Raw genomic sequence first — 21074 nt, 5'->3', positions numbered from 1 at the left:
GCATTGCTGCAGAACACCCCACATTGCCATAGCACACCCTGCATCGCTCTCATGCACCCTGCATCACCCTGATGCACTCTGCATCACTCTGAAGCAACCTGTATTTCTGCAGAGCAGAATGCAGATGCACCCCATTCCGCCCTGATATAATCTACATCACCCTGTGGCACCCTGCATCATCGCAGTGCACCGACATCACACCTACATTACTCTCATGCATACTGCATCATCCTTGTGCTCCCTGCGCTGGTGCATCCTGCATAGTCGTGATGCACCCTGCATTGTCCTGCATTGCTGCAGTGCACCCCACATCACCCTGGTACACCCTATACTGTCATCGTGCACCCCAACATGCCCCACAGTGCAGCCTGCAACCCCCTATATTGTTCTGGTGCGTTTCACATTGCCCTGGTGAATCCTGCATATCCTGCAGTACATCCTGCATCACTGGTGCAGCCCAGTACCTACAACATTTAGTGAGTTTAACTCCCTGGAGGCTTTGTCACCCCAAAAATGCAGCTTGCAAAGAAAAGGAAAAGCCCCTTATTTGCACAGTATGCCAAGCTGGAGTGAACACCCCTGGCCTTGTGGCAGCACCAGATCTGCACCCCAAAAGCAGGTGCTTGCAAAGATGCACCTGCTGCCTGAAATGATGCTGTAAACCTGAGTGTGGGGTGAGTCCTGGCTCACCCGTAATTTGTGCTCCTTCCTGTTGACAATGACGGCTGTGATCTGCTGGTCCATGAAGATGAGGATGGTGACGAGAAGGGCAGGCAGCGCGCTTGCAAGGTATACCCACCATGGGTTCTTCCCGAAGGGAAACACGAACCACCCTCGGTCCACACGAGTGGGCTGTTGGTAGAGAGGAGTTTGAATGCTGCAGCCGAACACAGGTCAGGGATGGGGAGGAAACCCAATCCCCGAAATTTCAGGAAGCCCCACTTCACCCCAAATTCCATCCCCTCTGAGTATCATCTTATCCCATGTTCATCCTTGCACCCCATCAACACACATCTGGACCCCAACCACCCCAGCAGCCATGTGCCTCAGCCCACCATTTTCCCCAGATGCTCATTTGGACTGAGCTCTTCCCGCAAGGACTCCCCATGGCATGACAGTGATATCCCAGGTTGGGGAAGAGATGTTTTCAGCAACACCTCCAGAAAGGGATTTATTGCTTTTTACCTTAAAGTCAGTAGGCACTTGGAGCTTTGGGGTGTTCAGTCCGAAAAGCACATCCAGCCCCACAAACATTAGTATGGACATAAAGATAGAGAAATCACTAATAAGCTTACGCAGCTGCCAGGAGTGAGAGATAGGAAGAAAAGAGAAAGGGGGGAAGAAATAGAAAGAAAGGAAAGGAAGAAAAGTCACAGAATTAGAATATTGCTCCAGAAAAGGCGAAGCAGTCTTTCAGAAGGATCCCAGACACCGCATTTTTCCCCAAAAGGGAGAAGGGAACTCAGTTTTCCCCCAAACCGTTGAGGATCTGGAAGAGAGTGCAGTGGAGAGGCAAGGCCCCTCCCAGTGTGGCCAAACCTTGATGATACTGGGAATATGCAGCTTTGGGGTGTCCAGTCCGAAACAGGCATCCACACCACAGAACAGCAGGATGGAGAAGACATTGGAAAAATCAGCAATGAAGGCCCTGACCTGGAGGTAGATGGGAAATGGGGGTGGAAAGGGTGATTAATGGGATGGAGGTATTTGCTCCTGCATCTGCATATTTCCCCTCGGCTTTCCAGCTCTGCACACAGGTGGACATAACTCACAAAAAGCATTATTTTTCCCTTTGCATTGCACTGTGATAGTTTATACAGAATGCAAGAGATAAAGCAGCGTCTCAGTGTTCAGATAGGATTATCCTAATTGATATTAACATCTCCTTTTCCAGCAAATCACCCTACTGAAAATAGAAATACGGATTTATTTTCCCATAGCTTCTTGCATCCAGGAATGAGACCAGCAGCTCCCCTTTTTCCTACCTTTGGAAAAAAAATGGGGCAAGATCCTGCAGAGCTGGTGCTTTTCTTACCTTGGTGGGGAAGTAGCGGCTGAATTTGAATTTCTTCAGGGTCAATGTCATGGAGTAGGTCCCGAAGAAGAGGATGAAGGACATGAGGGCCAGGTCAGGCACAAATTTACAGGATTTCCCCACTAAGCTGCCACCGTACTTGAGACACTCCTTCTTACTCAGCTGAGTCCAATCCAGAGCTGTTAGGTTAATAGTATTGTACTGGGGAGAACCCCCCCCCCCCAAAAAAAAAGCAAAATTAGCATGTTAAGCAATTGCAGCATGCAAGGAAAAGGGGGCTTTGGTGTGCTGCTGCAGCTGGGAGCCACTCCAGCCCTGTAATCATGGGAAAACCCCAGAGCTGCTAATAATTTGGGCAAAAAGGTGGGGATTTGGTGCTGCTGAGCCAAACCATGAACCCAAATTAATGCAAAGCCTGTGTTTCCCCAGAATTCACTCCAAGGCAGCATGCACCATTCCCTGGGTGCAACAGTCCCTTGGATGAGTTCCCCTGCTCCCATGCCCCAAACTTCCCCACAGAGCAAGCAAATCCACTTACCAGAGAAATGTTAGTGGTGTTTGGTGCTACTGGAGCTGAAGCATCGAACAATGTCATGTTGGCTGCAGAAAAGAAGTTTGTTATAAGATTCTTGGCTAACATAGAGGTTTCTACATTAAAAATGTCCAGGCTTCATCCAGAGAAGAACAGCTCAGCCTTGCGGAGCCCAGATTGGGTGGTATAAAAGCAAACGTGGGGCTGAGCACATCCTCTGACATCTATGCAGGTGTCAGTGCCCGTGAACAAACCAGGATGTGGGGAGCAAAATCTTGTTTCTAACCCCTCAGCAACTTCTCCATGATTAATCCCATGCACACCCTCCAGAGCCGGCCCAATCCAGAGATGCACTGGTGGACAGCACGTCTTCTCCTTTGGCTGCTTATCCCTCTGGGCTGGCTCCCAGATTTTGGGGAGCTTCCTAGTGTGGGAAGCCACTGGCAAGTGGGGCTGAGCACTCCAGCTTGTGCTATCACCCATCCTTTCAAACCAAAAAGGTGGAAGGGGGAAGAAGACTGAAAAAGTAGCCTGTCATTTTTGGAGAGTCAGCACCCAATAACGCCCAATTTGTTGGTGGTGGCAGTTGCTTTTTTTTTTTTTTCATTAATTTTTTGAGGGGCATTTTGATTTCTTACTGCAAAACAACTAGTAAAAAGAAACCCACTGGGTTTTCCTCTCTAGCCCCAGAACCTTCTCCTCTGGTGCAAAGAGCGGTTCCACTCGAATCTTCAGGTGATGCAGCTCCGCAGCTTCGGGAACACCCATGCTCCTTGTGGGTGACCTAAGCAGGGTCCAGGACTGCTCTGCCACCCCAGTCCCTCTGGTCCATCCTCTTCCTGCAGCCAGGTGGGGATTTTGGCAACCTGCCACCTCCTTCCCCAGTGCAGAGAATTAATGAAGGAGAAGCGATTGCTGGGCTAGAAGCTGAGAACCCGGGGCTGCTGAAACCAAGCTCCAGGAAATGGTGCTGGCAAACTCAGGCTTCTTTACAGCATTAAAAGCATTTTTTTTCATAACCTTTTGATATTCCAGAAACTAGAAAATTTGTGATTTCTACAACCCAAATGATAGCGTAGCATTAGAAGTAATTTAGAACAGAACCTGTAAAGGCGCTGTATAAACCCTTCTATTGGAGCAGAGAGAAAAGTAAAATACATGATAAAAATAACAACAAAACCTCAAGGGGTACGAGTATCAAATATTAAAACAGCTTTAATATTTAGAAGGCGATACTCACTTGAAATTGAAATCAGCCCAAATTGATGTGTGCAGCAGAGACAAATATGGTACAAATCAGTTATAATAATCAAAAATCAGAACTATTAAAAAAAAAAGAAAGAAAAAAAAAAGGTTGTAGGGGAGAATAAACACAACTTCTCAATATCTAGAGGAATGGAAAAGCTAGCATGGACAACACTGCTTTGATGTCCAGAGCAGCAAGGGCGAGGAACCAGGGCCGGATTGCCAAGAGGCTGAAGGTTTCAGGGTGCATATGCCTCTCAGCACCCAGACTCATCTCCCTGCCACCACTGGGGTTTGCTCTTGGTTGACGCCAGGCTGGGGGCTCTGGAAGGCTGGGATGTTTCAGCCCTGGGGGTTGCATCAGGAACCTGGGCTAAGCTTTTCTGCTGGCCAGAGCTGGGAAGGTTTGGGTTTGGAAAGGATGATGTTGTATCCAGGTGCTTCCCACTGCCTGTGGGGCTTCAAAACCCAACGTGATCAGTTCCTTCAGGACATGGTTGATAAACAGGAATTGAGGGAAAAAAAATAAAAAACCAACAACACACAAAATCAAAACAAATAAGAGACTGAACATTATTTCCGTCATGGTATGTAAGACAGTTGCAGTGACAGATGTATTAGAGAGAGGCAACGTGGTCTTGGTTGCTTTTATTTCTTCACTGTCACACCTCTCTGCCTCCTCCACCTGCAGTTCCCCAAATTGTTATCATTTATACTTTTTAAATAAATTCAGCTCATCTGAGAGAAGGTGGTCGCTGGCATTAGCCCAAAACTGAAGGTCACTGTTCCCTTCCAGGCAGCAGTAGGAGCATCTGAGCTGTGATGTGTATCAAGGCTTGTCAGGCACATCTATCCAAGAGCAAAAAAGCAGTGGTGGCAAAAAAGCAGTGGTTTCAGGGCAACTCTGAATTACAGCCCTCTTCAATTGAGCCACCATCAGAAAAGGCTATATCTGGAAAATGCATTGTTTTGCTTCTCCTAAAGGACAGCCTGCTTTAATAAGGGATTACAACTTTTTCCTCTTTTGCCCATAGTGGAAATTGGGTCAAAACCAGGCGAGTTGTCAAAAGACTGTCTTCACAGAACCTTGTGGTCTCTCCTTTTTGAAAAGAAGTAAGAAAGAAGGAAAAAAAATGAAGAAAAAAAACCAAAAAAAAACAGTCCAAGGAAGTTTCCACACCCAACTGGAATATTCTGGGCATCCTGGACACTAGAGAGGACAAAATCCCTCCTCTATATTTTCTGGAGGATAAGTTTCCATTGGTAGCTGGGTGGAGTTAATGATCTGTAAAATCTTCCTTTCTTCTTTCCTTTTTATTCATCCAGGTCTGGTTGCTTCAGGCTGATGTTTTGGCTCTCCAGCACTGTTAACTGCATCCCAGCAAGCACTGACATGCTTGGCTGCAGGGGACGAGGCTCTATTTCCATAATCTTGCCCCAAATCACCCTCAGAGGAGGAAGATGAGGTGTCTCTGCCCCATGCCCACAGGGTAGCTGACTCCTTCAACGTCTTTGGCCAATAATCCAGCAGGTTCTACTTGCAGTGGGACCCTCTGCTAATGCCCCCCCTTCACCATCCCCATCCAATGCTGAGAAAGATTTGTACTCACCTGGGTCAGGAGCAACACACTCGCACTTGTACATGGTCACATAGTCTGGCTTGAAGTCCGAATTGATGGGGTAATACTTAAAGGCTCCTATCATCTTCTTGATGGCATCATAGATGAAGATGAAGCTGATGAGGGTGGAGAAGCCTTCCTCTGTGAAGCGTGTGATGTACTTAATAATGAAGCTGGCATCAGTGGCCACCAGGATAAGGCACTGTAGAGCAGAGTGCAAGCCGATCCAGAGGCGAAACTCCATGTAGTCGATGCCGTTGCCTCTGAAAACAGGCACAAAGCAATAGGGGTCCTATGAGAGTGCACGATGGGCTGAGGGTCATCCCCTGTCCAGGTACAGATGGGTTGTGCCCCCCCTGGCATTATCTAGCACCTACTTGCTGAAGTCAAAGAGCAGCTTCTCGAATATGAGGATGGGGCCAGTGCTGCTGAGGATAATGAGTGGCTGCCCAGCGAAGAGACAAAACATGGAGCCCGCCATTGCTGTGCCAAGGAAGCTCTCCATGACGCCCTGGGGACAGATCAAACCCAGGTTTATGGTGGTGCTGTGCCAGGTTACATCCCCATGGACACCCCAGATGGAGATGAGAATGAAGGACCTCTGCTTGGACCCATATAGGGCAGTTTGGGATCGTGTTCCTTTGCTACTGGTATTGCTGTTGAGATGGGTTTTCCCATCCTCTAAGTATTCAAGGCCAGCCAGTCCCATTTGTGAATGAATTTCCATCCCTAGCATTGAAAATTGACATGGCACAATGGGGGCAGAACTCAGCCCATCCCAGCTCATCCCTGCTTTCCATCACCAGTCCAAAGTGACCCTGTCCTTGGACTTGACCTGGTAGTTGTCCGTAGCATCTCCAAGCAAGCCCCCGAATGTGATGGCATTGGTGATGCAGCCCAGGTAGATGAACAAAATGGCAGAGATGGACTGGATATGAAAACCTTCATAGAAGTCACTTGGGAACCAGGGCAGCTTCCTTTTGATATCCAAATAGAGGCCACCACAAAACCTGTGGAGACACAGCCAAGGACAAGATGCATATGCCCTCAACCAAAATATGTACAGCATTGCACAAAAGACTGTGCCCGTAAGGAGTACACCTCTCTCTGCCCCAGGAGAACATGGGGTGAACCAGCAGGAGATGCTGATGGGTGCCAACTTCCTCCAAGGTTTTTTGGGTGTCTGGGTGATGCTCACCTGCCAGTCCATGCAAGCTCTTCCCCGATTTCATGCACTTCAGGCATCTCCCCATCATCACTGCCTCCTCCACCGCTCCCAGCACCTGCCCCACCAGCTGTGCCATTCATCTGCCCCACTTCGTTCAGTGAGAAAACTGATTTCCTGTGGGAAAGAGTGGCCAGAGTTGGCCGTGCCACCTGCCTTGCCATTCCTGTCTCTGATATGGGGCTGAGGAAAGGACCAAGGCCATGGTACAGCTCACCACCCGCACTAGGGCTTGGGTTCTGGGGGCAAATTTGGAAAGATAAAGAGATGGATTTTCGCAGCCCAAAATGGTGGGGGCTGGGGGTAATGCAGATTATGTGGAGTGGAAATGGCTCTTAAGTGATATTGGGGATATCACTATCATTGGGTGATACTGCAGAAAAAGCAGCACTTCTGGAAAATCTGCGGAGAATATATCTAGGGATGAGTGCAAGCAAAGCAGCTGTCTTCCTCCAGCATCTTCAAATGGGAAAGACAGGGACGGCCACAGGGTTGGGACCAGACCCATGTCTCCCACTCACCTCTTCTCAGCTGAGGGCACTTTTTTTGGTGGTTCAATCCTAATGTTGGGGTCCCACTCGCCAGGTGGCAAAACGATGACTTCATCCAGAAATTCATCTATGCCAGCAATCAGGTCTTCTCTGTCCCGGGCTTTGTAGGCAACATCGCTAAAGAGCTGGGGGGTCAAGAGATGTGTCAGCTTGGGGGTGGTATCCTGCACATGTGCTGCACATTGTTGTGGGCCTTTAAAGCTCATTCATTTGGGCAAAAGGATGAAAATTGCTTTTTTTTTTTTTTTTTCCTCAGCTCTGAGCAAGGGAGGCTCCCAGTGAGGGTCAGGTTTTGCATCTACTCACATCATCCACCATGAGGGTTGCAATGGCTCTGCCAATCTCGTTGTAGGATTTGGCTTTTCCTGCAGGGCCCAGGAGAATAAAGAGGAATCTGGGAGAGGAGTGGGACAATGTTGGTAACCTCACACCACCAGTACCCACATTGCAAAACCAGCTCCAGACCTAAAGGAATTGGGCTCACCTGGTGGGGACGGGCACCTCTGTCACACCTCCTAGCATTGTTGCCTGGAGGAGCCGCACAAAAGCCACAAAGGGTTTCTCTAGGAATTCAACTTCTCCTACCAGCACATTGGAGGCCTCTGCATCCTTGGGGATCTTCTTGATGAACTTGTTCTTCAGCTGTTGGGGAAAATGAAGTGGGGAAGGGAGTGTTTGCTGAAATCTGGCTTTTCCCCCTTTTCCATGCCCTGACTACAAAAGCTAAAGCTGCAGTATCAAGCGCAGACTGCAGACTTCAACCTCTTGCTCTCTGATGTTCCTAGGATCTCCCAGGGAATTTGAGAGCCATATCCATGAATAAAACAGTGAGAATTTGTAAACCTGAATTTTTTCCTTATTCAAAACCACCACTACACCCAAGATTAACTTGAAAGCACATACTCTGGGCTCCCCAGTGCAAGCATGCAACTTGGTGGTTTGCAAAAGGTGCTTTGCTGCACTGGGATCTAAGCAAGGAAAGCCTGTGGCAATCCCCAGCCTGTCCCTGGAGAAAATCTGAGCCAAAAATACCGATCCTGGAGCAAGCCAGCAGCATACCTATAAGCCTGTTTGCAGGCCTGCAGCCCCAGGCTCCCTAAAGGCCCTATATAATGCCAAAACACCACTTGGCGCTGTGCATGGGTGGCTTAAGCTAATGTTTCTGCAGCTTATTCTCCCACATCCCATTCTTAGAGCAGATAATGCAAGTAGGAAACCTCGATCATGGATTTATTCTCCTGGTCTCTTCTCCCCTGCAGCTCTTTCATTACTAGTCTAAAATGGTTCTATACAAACCCAGGGGGTGTTATTATAATCTATATGCCAGCATGAGGGGAGGCATGTGAGTTGGGCAGCAGGCTCTCCCTCTCTAATCCTTTAAACCCAAATGGAAAAAAAAAATGATAGTAATAACTCCTCCAACGCAGCTTGGAATAAGCAAGAACAGGAGTTAACAGTGACCACTCAGCTTTGTGTAACACTGAACAAGTCCCTTTGTAGCATTAAACCCAGCATTCTTCAGTACTAAATGCTTTACATATTTTGTGATTAACCCTCTGTATCCCATTGCTGGAGGTTGGTATTTGGGGTTTGTTACCAGGCAATTTGCTTCCTTTATAGTAGCATTAATTTAGGAAGGTGCTCTGGAAACCTTCTGCCTGCATGTTGCCTCCCATGTATCGCGGCATCCCTGTCCTGCCCCTCCCGGCCATTGCACCCACTGCCTGGGTTTGGGGATGTGCCACCTGCTGGATGGCAACGGGCAAGTGAAGCAGACAGAGGGGACGCGCTCCCTTTCAACACACAATGACATATTTCAAAGTCAGCCCCAAAGGGTGAGACCAAGCTTGGAGATGTTACCATTTCCTGGGAGCCATGAAGGGAGCCCCAGAGCATCATGCTCTGGCAATCGAAGAATATATGAATTTCCATCCAGTGAGGATGTCCCTGAGGGCAAGGCAAACACTTATACCTTACTGTCCTTTCTCAAATCTATGCCAGACCCTTCTTGCCCTACTGTCTGCATTTGCTAATTAGCTCCTGACTGCCAGATTTCAGGCATTACCCCCTGAGAGAGAAAAACATCTGGCAGGTGCAAAGGGACTCAACTTGTGCGGTCTCAACCTTGATGCAGACTTTCCCCTGATCAGCATCTTTTCCAGCTCCAGGAGTTGCATCTCAAACACATCTACCTTTTGGTTCCTCACCAAACACCTTGTATCAAATCCCTCCATGATTGAAAGCAGTAGGAAAACGTCAAAAGTATTTCCAAGGACCAAACTGCAAGCTGCATTTCGATTTTCTGTGCATTTCAATTGCACAGAAAGCATGCCTACATGACACATGCTTAATCACTCCATTTCTCTTGCGGTCAAAAGAGTTTAAATGCAGAATGAAACCTTTCTGATACATGGTTGTATGAAGTCCCATTCAATTTTTCCTTAGACTTATGCTGAAATCATGCACAAATAGAAACAGAGCAAAAGCCCACATAACACATCAACAGATCCCAGCTAAACAACCTTGATGCCAGGAGGGGGCCAGGACACCTTGTAAAAGAATGACACAAAAACTCTCTAATATATTGCATCACCAAGCAGAGATCTGTCTGCAAGCTGCCCAGGGCAACCCAACTGACCTCTTTCCCAGCTCTCCTGTGCAAAACAAACCAATGGGAAAAGCTCCCTACAGACTGTCAGCTAAGGTTTGCATGAAGAAACCCACATTTATCATATTGCAACAGAGGAAAAATTGGAAACTGCCTCTTTATTTACAGATTGTTTTCTTAAGAGCTGTATTCCTGTTTGCAAACACAAGTGCTGGTTGGGATTTACCCCAAGCAAACTGTTTGTACCCAGCAGTGGTGCTGAGCCAAGATTCTTTTAAGATCCCTGCACTCTGTCAAACACATTTCCTATCCTATTGGTGGATTTTAAATGTGTTTTCTGTATCCCAAGGATCACAGAATCATAGAACCATTTAGGTTGGGAAAGACACTTAAGTTCAAGTCCAACCATCACCTAAGACTCCAAGTCCACCAATAAACCATGTCCCTTAGTGCTATGTCCACGTCTCTGAAATGCCTCCAGTGATGACAACCCCACCACTTCCCTGGGAAGCCCGTTCCAATGCCCAACCACTCCTTCCATGTAGAAATTCTTCCTGACATCTAATCTAAACTTCCCCTGGTGCAACTTGAGGTCAGATCTCAGCTGTATCAGCATCTTGGCAGATCCCTAATTCTGTGTTCACCTTGCTGGCCCCAGCTCAAGCACAGGTATTGACCTGGAGGTGCTGGTCAAAGGCCAAGGGCATCCTTGCCTGCCTCAGAAATAGCGTGGCCAGTGGACGAGGCAAGTGCTTGGCGCTCTGTGCACAGCACCGAGACCGCACCTTGAGTGCAGTGTTTTGGGACTCTCAGGACAAGAGAGATATTATGTTGCTGAAATGCATTCAGAGAAGAGCAACAGAGGTTGTGAAGGGACTGGAAAACAAGTTGTATGAGGAGCAGCTGAAGGAATGTGGGCTTTTTAGTCTGGAGCAGAGGAGGCTGAGGGGAGACCTCAGCGCTCTCTCCAACTATTTGAAAGGAGATTGTGGTGATGTGTGTCGGTCTCTTTTCTCAGGTGAAAAGTGATAGGATGTGAGGCAACAGCCTCAAGTTGCCAGGGAAGATTTAGATTAGATGTCAGGAAGAATTTCCTGATGGTTAAGCCCAGGGAATTGGTGGAGTCCCCATCCCTGCAGGTATTTAAGAGATGTGTGGACGTGGCCCTAAGACACATGGTTTAGTGATGGGACTCAGTAGGTCAGACTGATGGTTGTGCTTGATGATCTTGAAGGTTTTTCCAACCTAGATGATTCTATGATTTTATGATTATTTCTGGGACAGCTTCCTCAAGAATTAACAAGGATCAGTATGTGTGTTAGTTTCATTAATTAGGAATTTGTGTGTGGTTATTGACTGAGTGAAACTGCAAAAGGCTCACATGGACCTTAACTATCACAGAGTCTCTAACACATTATGGTGCATTTGCAAACAGGACCATAGCAGCCAGTTGTGTTGGAGATGCTCCTCACTGCATCACACAAACGCTTTGGGGATTATTACCTGGTCGGTGCTTGGTGTGTCTGAGATATCATTCATGCTTCGACTTTGTGCATGGCCTGATGGAGACGAGAGAGAGAGAGAGGGTGAGAAAACCACTCTGTGGTATGCAGCTGAATTTCAGCCCCTTGTGCAAGAAGAAAATACTGCAGGAGGACTTCAGTGCAAATAAAACATTATTTTGTATAGCTGGGCTTGAAAGCTAGGTGCAGCAAGATAAAAGCCCAGTAATAAGAGCTCTTCTAGTATCAGTCACCCTGTGGCTGCACAGAACACATCTCATTCACGGCCACAGAGGGGAGGTGTGGTGTGATCTGCTTGCAATCACCCTATGTCACACTGCAACTCATTTTTTTCTCCTACTTCTTTTAGGATTGTTCCAGCCTCCCTGCTGCCCACCCTGGCTTACGCAGGCGTCCGTAGCTTGTGCTCTGCCGCATCCTCAGGTCCTCAGTGGAGCGGTGTAAGGTGGCGCCAGTAGCTGGGCTCCGGACAGGGCTGCGGTCTGGAAAAAAGAGAGGCTAGAGGAGGTGTGGGTACCACAGGGAGCTGCTGGCTGAGTGATGCCAAAGGCAAGTGGCCAGGCTGAAAATCATCTGCCTGGTGCTGATGTGATCTTTCCAGTACTGATATACCTGCAATTTGCTTTTGCCTCCACTCTCATCACTATTATCCCACACAAAACAATTTTTCCACTAGCAAAAATTACACTTTCCTGCCTTAACCCATGTATTTTCTCTGCAGAGGCTTCATGCCAGTAGCCTGTACCACCCCATACCCCATCAATGCTCTCTTTGAGGCCATAAAAGGGTTCAGAAGGGCAAATTCTGTTTCTTAGTAAGACCCAACGCTTTATTTTGCTTTTTAGACCCTTAATTGTACAAATAAACGAAAATTTGAAATTTGCCATGAACTTCATTGTATTTACATTAGCCACTACCAAGCTTCATGTAAACATTTCTTCTCCCTAAGCTGGTTATGATTCCCATTTTTATTCTCAGACGCTTTGACTGAATTAGTTAGATACAGAGGCTCCACTTTTTTTCCATGCATTTTCTGTGGTGGACCCAGAATTTTCTCAGGAAACCTCCTGTATTCTCAAAGAGTGTTTTCTTTGAGGAAAACCATCCGGACCATGTTTTGATCTGCAACTCTGAAACACCAGCTGCAACCACAGCATCCATCCCCATTTTCTTCACAACTCAATATTAAAGCTGCTATAAACGATGATAAAATTTTTAATAGGTGTGACCCTGTTTTTCAAAATGCCAGCAGTATTTAGTCTGGTATCACAGAGTTCTTCTGGCAGAAGAAACATGAAGGACCCCTCCGCTGTGCCAACAGCCATCTTTTTAACTTTGGTGCTACTCCTTGCCAGCTTGAAGCAGTGCCATCATCTCAGTGAGGCACTAGAAACAAATGAAAGATTCCTTTATTTTCCATATCTACAGGGAATAATCACAAAAAAATCCAAGTTATTATCCATTTTGAGAGCTTCTGGGCAAATATTAGCTCAAATATCTAGTCCTCAGACATGGATGATGGCTACTTTGAAACCTGGAGATGCCCAATGGGGTGGGAATATTGTTTATTGACAGTCTCTTCCATGTGCACTTAGGGCTTGTGTGCTGCTGTTTGTGTCTGCCTGGGGAGCAACTGAAGCCTGGAAAATCCTGGGCTCCACCAAATGACCTCCATTTAAACCTAAGTAAATAATCTAGCATGAAAACAAACAAATCTCCTTTTATAAAGGCTCAAAAATAGGCAGGTTTAGCTATGGAGCAGACTGGATTTGCCTGTAGGCTGCTTGCCCCTTGGCCAAGTGACCGCCAATGCAATGTCCATCACACAGTTCTGGTGTCCACTGCACAGTGCCTTTGTCCATCTCAGCAGGCAACTCTGCTTTTCAGTCCAATTATGTGCCACTCTTAGGATGACAAAGCTTTTTGTGTCCTTCCTGCTGCTGTAAATAGTTGTGTGTCCCAAATGGACAGGTTTCCACCTTTCCTTCTCCTGAGATTGACTGCCCCCTGCGCTTGCTAACTGAAGACTCAAGGATGCAACTGGGTACGGGTTGGACCCCAAGCACTCACTTGTGTTAGAGGAGACAGACTTGCCGATGTCAGCCAAGGACCTATGGATTGGCTTCTTGGTTTGGTGACGGTGCTTCCTGAGGAGCACATAGCTTATCTTTTCCCGCAGCTCAGGTTTGAGCAGACCATCCTCAATCTGCTTCTCAATGACATCGTCTGAAAGCACCAAACGAGGGAGACAGTCACCCCATTGAAAAATCTTCCGCCCTCCCAGAAATCTAGGGATGTCAACACTTATTGGACCAATGTAATGGCTTTCAACGCCCATTTTCACTTATTCCATTGCAAGTCACTGATATCCGGTGGCTTGTACCTATGATCTGAGGTAAAGAGTAGCCATCTAGGTCCAGGAGCACTGTTCCTGTCTGTAGACATGTCCGCAGCTCAAACAGGCTGTGCAAAGACAATGTGGACACATGGGGCTTGCTCCACCTTTCCCCGCCTTCCTCAACCTTTTCTTCAAACTTTATCCACCTGAAATGACAGTAGCAGCCATGAGAACAGACATGGAGGTGAACTTTTGTATGAGAAGTAGAAGAGAATTGCATTTCCTGCACACATACAGTGTTTACTTTCTGCAGGCAGCTTTGCAGGCCTGAATTAACTCATTAACTTGTCCACTCATCCTGCAAAATTTTTGCATATTATTCAGGATGGGAAAGGAGAAATTAAGTAACATCATCAGACAAGGTGTCACTTGCACAGCTGCAGAACAGAGCAAAATCACTTGTCTCCACCTCTGTGCTCAACCTTGCAGTTTTGACACTCCAGATTGCTCCAGCAAGACTTGGGAGGTTTTCCCATGGAGATGACCTTGCCTTGCCCAGGATCTGTACTTGCATGGACCAGACAGACCTTCTTCATCTCTACGCACACAGGGATGTAAAAACCCAGTGCATTGGAAATATTTTTATAATGTATTAGCAATGTTCAAACTTCAATATGGACAATTCACTTCCATGAGGGGAGAGGAGAGGGACTGCAAGCTCTTGTACCTTGGAAACAAACCCTTCTGCCTTCATTTCTTAATCTTACAAACCAAAGATTTCAGAGGAAATCTGGGAGCAGTGGCTGATTTCTCGCAGCAATTGGTGAGACGTCAACTTGGGGAGGAAAGCTGCTTTTTTTTTTTTTTTTTGAAAGGAGGTTTTTCAGGCTCCATGGATTAGTCTTGGCAGGGCTTAACCTTGCAACTTTTAACTGGTACAACTTGGATTTGGACTCCTGCCACTGCAGAGGGCACAAAGAGGATGCAGGAGGAGAAGGACTTTTGGAAATCTCTGATGGCTCATGAAAGCTGCAGGGGAAGGACGGGGAGAGCTTAAGATTGCAACAACTGCAGGGTGTGTATTAAAATGTTGTTGTAAGGAGAAAATGCAAGGTGTCTCTATTAAAAAAACAAACAAAGAAAAACACAGAATACCACCTGGGAGTGTCACGAACGGCATATGCAAAGTACATAATCCAGAGTATTCAAAAATACAAAGTTTGGCCCTAGTGTCATGGTTCCAAAGATCCCGACTCCTATTTCTTTGCAGAAATCCCTCCTCCAGCCTTTCAAACAACTCGGCTTTTATTGGGAGGAAATTCAAGCTTCTCTCTGGCCCAGCCATAGTACCTGCTAAGCTCTGGTGTTGCTTGCCCAAAGCCGATTAAGTTGGTTTTCATTTTCTTTTGCCCCATTTTCCTGATGAAAGTGGGTTAGCATGCACATGGGGTGGCAGCTTGATGATGAGAGCTCCTCTGGACAGCGTGTGGGACTTGAGGCATGTCTCCAGAGACACCTTTGCCCTGGGATCGGCACCTTGTAATGCCTTTTCAAAACTCTGTCTCCCTGCTGTGCTCAGCTTCTTTATTTCCTGCCTGGGGACTAAATCCCACCATGGGTTTTAGCCACAGGTAGCGTTCCCAACACCAAGGACCTGCCCTCCCACAGATCGAGAGGTTAAACCTCTCCTTGGTGGAGAGCGGAAATCTGGCAATTGAGAAACCTCCATCCTACTGTGAGGAATTTGTAAACCTGCATGCCAAACCCTTCCTGATGAAAAACCAAATATAAGTGCTGGTTTTTTGCACCTCTGAGTTTTTTTTGGAGAGCAGGGTGAGGTGTGTATCTAACACAGTCATGCAAAACCACGGGGAAAAATGTGTATTATCAAGAGCCTCCCTTCTCAGCATGCTAGAGAGGAGTCATCATCCCATTGATCACCCTTTCAAAATTCCCACTCAGCTCAGACTTCATCATCAATCAAATCCTCCCTGCAATGCTGCCTTTTGAGCAGAGATATTTAGGTTGCTAGGGCAAAAAAAAAAGGGTTTGAGCAAAATGTTGAAGATGCCAACCAGTTATTGAGGAGTGGGGCAGCTCTAGTAAACCTGCCCCAAAATCCCTATGCAAAGAGATAACGGGATGCTGGAGGACAGGATGAGTGGAGAGGGGTGTAGCAGCCAGGAGGAGGGAAATATACAGGTGCAACTAGGAATGGGAAAAGCCCCAACTCTGGGGTTGATACAGCCCAGGGAGATGTGGGAAAAGATGGGAAATCTTCCTCCTCTCCTCCTCTTCAGCAAAGATGCACAAAAGGGCAGCCATGTTCTCTTAATTTCCATAATTTGGGCATGGCAAAAAGCCGAAAGGACTGAAGCAAACCTCATTAAAAAGATAATTATCCACCAACCCATTGCAAAGGGCAATGTTTCCACCTAGGAAATTTGGGGTGGGGGTCTCTGGCTGATGCATTTTTGATCCGAAGAATTGCTCCTCTCACCTGGCTGACTCTTTCCATTCCATCTCCTCACCATCATGCTGCAGTGTGTCCATCTCTGTGAAGAGTGTGGGGTTGGGAGGCTCATCATCATCACCCAGGATGTAGCGGAGGCGTTCGGCAGCCGGTGACACTGATGGAGAGGAAAAGATTTGCTGAGATGCCCCATGTCAGCCCCATGCAGGAAGCCCCCAGTGAGAAAAGGCAATTTTCATGGCTATTTAGGATGCTAGGGTAACACCCCCACAAAAAAGAAAAAAAAAAGTGTTGAGCAAAACTCTGAAGGTGCCAACCAGCTATTGAGGAGTAGGGAAACTCTAAGTAATCCTGCCCAAAAATCCCTGTGCAAAGAGATACCGGTTTCTGGAAGAAAGGATGAATGGGGAGGGGTTGTAGCAGCCAGGAAGGGAATATGTAGGTGCCAGCTATGAATCGGGAGTTCAACCACCACTACATGCAATACAATCAAATTCTCCTCACAGGAGCATTTTGCACTCCATTTCTGTGGAATCTCCCACATTCTTCCCACCCATGGAGTTTATCTTTGCCACGTCAGAGCTGCCTGCCATCTTCAACCAAATCCCTGTCTGACATTACACTTGCACTGTATCATGATGCATGAGTGCTCAGTGCTTTCACTCTGCATCCCAGTAACCCTCTTCAAGGGAAATGATACAAATTTACGATTTCTACAGGAAAATCCACCTTTTTGCCACAAACAGCAGGCCAGGCTGGGGCAGGCTTCCTGTGTGCTTTAGGAAGCTGAGCTACATCACATCAACTGCAAATCTCCACAGCTCAGAACATTTTCAGTTATGATAGGAAAAGATTTTGTCCCTTTGAAGTGTATAGCCTGAGCAGATAGAGGGTGGCCGGGACTGCTCCCTCCCCTCTCTCCAGCTGCCCAGTTACTCAGACTAGAGGTTAATCAGCCCTATTCCAGGCTCCATGGAAATAGTGTATTTTTAATAAAATCTTGGGTCTTAGCCTTCACCTAATACAACAGGAGTTAATCCAGCTATGAAAATGTCTTTGTTAGCAGAATTCGTCTGTTCTCAGACCCATGAATATGAAAGTCGGGTAATACGGTACACAAGGAAGCAACTAATTAAGTTGCCATGTGCGATCAGAGGAAAAGCTTGAGTTACTGCTGGAGCATTGCCTTGTCCTGCCATCAAATCAGCTGAAGCCCAAGCCATGGTGCAGGGAAAGAATAGGATGTCCCTTGCATTCCAGCTGAGCCTGCTTAACTGCTTAAGCACTTTAAGCCACACCACCAGGTCCAAAGACCTGTTGTCAAGTCCTTGCACTTCCATAAGCTTCATTATTTTGATTTTTAATATTCCTGTTAATTTTAGAGATGGGCTACATGCCTGGACAGCTTCAGGCTTTTTACTCTCAGCGCTGTTCAAGTAAGGGGGGGTGAAATTTGGTGCAATAGCAGCAACAGCCTGACTTCACACTGCCTGAAACTTGGCCCCGCTTTGTTCTGCAAAATTTAAATTCACAGCAATCCTTAAACTCTCTGCAAATGCAATGAGTTGGACCACAGCAAAAGAAGCGCTGGAAATGCCCTTCTCAGGTTGCATCTCCAGATGAGTTGCAAAAGGGATTTGCAATTTTCCAGGAGCAGGTCAGAGCTGGGCATAGTTTAGCCAATTGTCATCTGATCATGACTTTGTGATTCAGCTGCACCTAACTGCCCAAATTCCCACCATGTGCTGAAGACAGGGTCCCTCCTGCTTCCACCTGTTGGAGGATTCCCCTGTAACTCATTTCAGGGTGTTGGGGCTGTGATGTGTTGTAGCTGCAGGAAATCACAATAGACAAAGGGGAGTTTTTTATTATTACTATTTTTGCTTTTTTGATTGTTTGTTTGTTTTTCCCCATTCTCCCCCAGCTGAAAGAACAAGCTCATCTCTTGATATGCAACGTGTGGTCCTCTCTGGTATGTTGGCAGATCAGTTTAAATAGAGCCGCTGAGCCTCCTGGCTGCTCGCTGACCCAAACAAAGAGCTGTATGCTAAACCAACAGCACTGGGGCTTTGCTGTGCCACGAGGGCTGGCAAAAGTTCTTGTGATTTATTCACCTGGAGGGCCCATTTATGGCTGGGAAATTGCCATTGGGTTGCAGGTTTTTTCTCCTTCTGGAAACTTGATCTAGCCATGAAATTAATCCTGGAAAGCACCAGATTTTCACTTGGGAGGACATATTGGATAGTGGCATCTTTTTGGAGGATGTGAAAAGGGCAGGGAGCTGCTGTTTGGGTTTATCCCATTTTGCCACTGCTTTCTCCGAGTTTGCTGCTGGTCTTTTTGGTAAAATCACCTGAGGATGGCTGCTTGCTGGAGGCCATGGCTAGCATTTGGGAAGCACAAGAGTAAAACTGCTGCAGAGACACACAAAAACTTCTGAGACACCTCCAAACAGCACCTATTTCTCACAAGACATTGTTCAAAGAGGAAAGGGTGAACATAATAGATCCACACCCCTTAAACAATTTTTATGATGGGAAAATAGTCACAGATGCTCTGTTCTGATTTACACCCATCAAACCTCTTCTGGCTGCAGTGATTTAAGCCAGAGTGGATCTGAATCAAGCCCACAGCTGTAGGATTTGCTCAGCATTAGCAATGGTGATAATAGAGGATAATTATACATACAGAAGAGTTTACATTTCCATGGCTAATTGGACAGGACAGACCAGTTGCACTGATTTATGCCTACACCGATTTGAGGTTCACAGAGCCCTTCACACCCCAAGTTTGATTAATCAGTGAAGCTTCAGCTACAATGTTTTTACAAACCAAAAATCCCACTCTTGTTTTGGGACTCACTGAGAGGCACAATAAAAAGATGAAATGTCATCCCATGGGGGAAGGGGGATCATAGTGCTGCCCGCAGTTTGCAGTACGGCTTGGCAGCAGTACCATGCAGCTCCCCTTGCAAACCCTGCTTAACACTATAGCACATTAACCATCTGTTGTTGTGGTCCTTCTGAATCCATGACAACCTTTTCACGCCTCAGCATGGTCCTCCCCCCCCAAAAAAGAGACTGGGGTGCACATCCTATGGGATTAAATGCTCTGTTCCCATTCATTTCAATAAATCAGGTGCCCCCAAGTCTGGGAGACTTTTCTCCTAAGTAGTGTTTGTGCTGCTTCCTTGGTGCTGGGGTGTAGTAGATGGTGATACAGATCCCCCCTGTTCTATCTTTGAGGTGAACTTTGCCCCAGCATTGGAGCTCGGTGCCCCCAGGATCATCCTGGCTATCCAGCCAGCATCACGAGCACTTGAACCAGTGCTGTGCTGGCTCTCATGTTGCTTTTGCCAAGGAGAAGCAAAGCTGAAAAAAAAATGGAGGCTTTCCTCCCCCTCCCGCTCCCTCTACCGTGGCTGTGAAGGAGAAATAACACGCGGCACTGGCTCCTACCTGGAATTGTTTCCATTTTTTCCCCCATTTCTTCCCGGCGAAACAAACCTTCACTGCACAGCACAAAACCCCCCAAACTTCCTCCTTTATCCACTCAAGCTTGTTAAACTCCCAGGCTTAAGGAGCAGATTATAGAGAATATAAAGCACTTTCCTCTCCCTTCAGCTCTTATGACGGGAAGTTACCAAATCAAGCGAGATGCGTTCAGGAGAGGTGAGCACTTGGGGGCATGTGTGGCAGCGGGATGGAGCAAGAAAGGGGAGGGAGGAGAGATGGGAGAATGGAAATCCAAGGAAAGATTTGGGTTTGTTTTGAGGAGGTGTTTTTTTTTTTCCCCCATCTTGTGTGACGTGGGAAAACAACCTGCAGCATTTCCTCTGAGCTCGGGCAGTTTTGGGGGGGTGGGGTGGAGTGGGGTGTGTGTGTGGGGGGGAGCTGGGTGGTGGTGGTGATGAAACACCCAAATAAGGCACACCGGCAGCTCTTCTAGGGAAAAGCAGGGCTGCTGAAGAGGTAAGCTTTTCTGGGGTGTTTCTCCTCCATAAAATGACTTTGCCCTGCAAATCAACCCACTGTGTTATATCCCGGTGGCACTTACTGAATGCTGAAAGGAGGGAATGTGGTCCTGCTGGTGAAGCCACAGCGTGCCACCACCTAAGCTGTGAGCAAAGCCCACTGCAAACAAAAAGGTTGACCCCATGAAAAAAATTGGAATAACTTTTCCCTCTCTATGGAAAAGCAAAGCCAAGACCCTTCCTGCACAGCTGAGCCACGACTGCAGTGTGGTAGATTTGACATAAAACCAAACACAAATTTCTATAGGGTGGTGGAAAAAAAATCAAGAGATCAACAGCTGTTTTGCTGTGCAAAATATTAATCTTTGCTAAGGAGACCTAATGAGACTGGGTAAAGCCCTAGGCAATAGCCTACTGGGAACAAGGTGTGATGCCTGAGATGTGCCTGCACCTCCAAGACCTCACTGTACCACTCCATTGACAACCTCTTTTTAGCCTACCCATCACATAAGCAGCCCCAAATGCTGTTTCACACACTGTGCACAGCTCTCAGAGACATCCATGGAGAAAAATAAGCCTGGAAAGCATCAGAAAAAGCAATGCTGAAAGCAACGGCCATACAGGCAATGTGGCTGTGTGCAGGGGCTGATTTAACCCGAGTTTAAATCAAATCGTGCTGCAAAACCCCATCTGCTTTTTTTGGGAAATCCAAGGGCAACTCACTGGTCCTGCTGGCATTGTCATTGCCACTCTCGTAGCAGCCGTGGCCACCGTCATCAGTGTCAGAGCGCTCCTGCTGCTCATAGTGCCGCTCACTCTCGCTCGCTCTGTCCCGGCTGGAGGCAGATCGCCGCCGGCGCCGTTTCCTTCGGTAGCCCTGGGGCACTGGCACCCCAATGTAGATGGAGTGGTAATCTGGGGTGAGGGGAGAAGCTTTAGAGAGCAGATCTGA

The 21074-nt window shown here is 47.1% G+C and overlaps 1 protein-coding gene across 3 annotated transcripts in view; it reads right to left on the bottom strand.

The window, feature by feature from the left end:
* The window catches only part of SLC4A5 (solute carrier family 4 member 5), a 30558-nt gene that overhangs the window by 6848 nt on the left and 2636 nt on the right, over nucleotides 1–21074 (bottom strand). For 2 of the 3 annotated variants that reach the window (XM_048055068.2, XM_013199245.3), the window contains exons 2-18: nucleotides 20846–21037; nucleotides 16177–16306; nucleotides 13722–13882; nucleotides 13409–13564; nucleotides 11725–11820; nucleotides 11319–11374; nucleotides 7692–7849; nucleotides 7514–7601; nucleotides 7178–7332; nucleotides 6630–6773; nucleotides 6267–6441; nucleotides 5809–5942; nucleotides 5423–5694; nucleotides 2574–2635; nucleotides 2036–2236; nucleotides 1540–1653; nucleotides 691–852 (exon numbers count right to left, since the gene is read on the bottom strand). In XM_048055068.2, the coding sequence (XP_047911025.2) occupies nucleotides 691–852; nucleotides 1540–1653; nucleotides 2036–2236; nucleotides 2574–2635; nucleotides 5423–5694; nucleotides 5809–5942; nucleotides 6267–6441; nucleotides 6630–6773; nucleotides 7178–7332; nucleotides 7514–7601; nucleotides 7692–7849; nucleotides 11319–11374; nucleotides 11725–11820; nucleotides 13409–13564; nucleotides 13722–13882; nucleotides 16177–16306; nucleotides 20846–21037 (2456 nt within the window). Of the gene's footprint in view, nucleotides 1–690; nucleotides 853–1539; nucleotides 1654–2035; nucleotides 2237–2573; nucleotides 2636–5422; nucleotides 5695–5808; nucleotides 5943–6266; nucleotides 6442–6629; nucleotides 6774–7177; nucleotides 7333–7513; nucleotides 7602–7691; nucleotides 7850–11318; nucleotides 11375–11724; nucleotides 11821–13408; nucleotides 13565–13721; nucleotides 13883–16176; nucleotides 16307–19607; nucleotides 19935–20845; nucleotides 21038–21074 lie in introns of those variants that run through there. The other variant, XM_048055069.2, reaches the window with a different exon arrangement.

Source organism: Anser cygnoides, chromosome 26, assembly GCF_040182565.1.
Source record: "Anser cygnoides isolate HZ-2024a breed goose chromosome 26, Taihu_goose_T2T_genome, whole genome shotgun sequence".
Classification (NCBI taxonomy): Eukaryota; Metazoa; Chordata; class Aves; order Anseriformes; family Anatidae; genus Anser; species Anser cygnoides.
The sequence above is the reverse complement of the archived record's forward strand: the minus strand, read 5'-3'. Positions and strand labels throughout refer to the sequence as shown.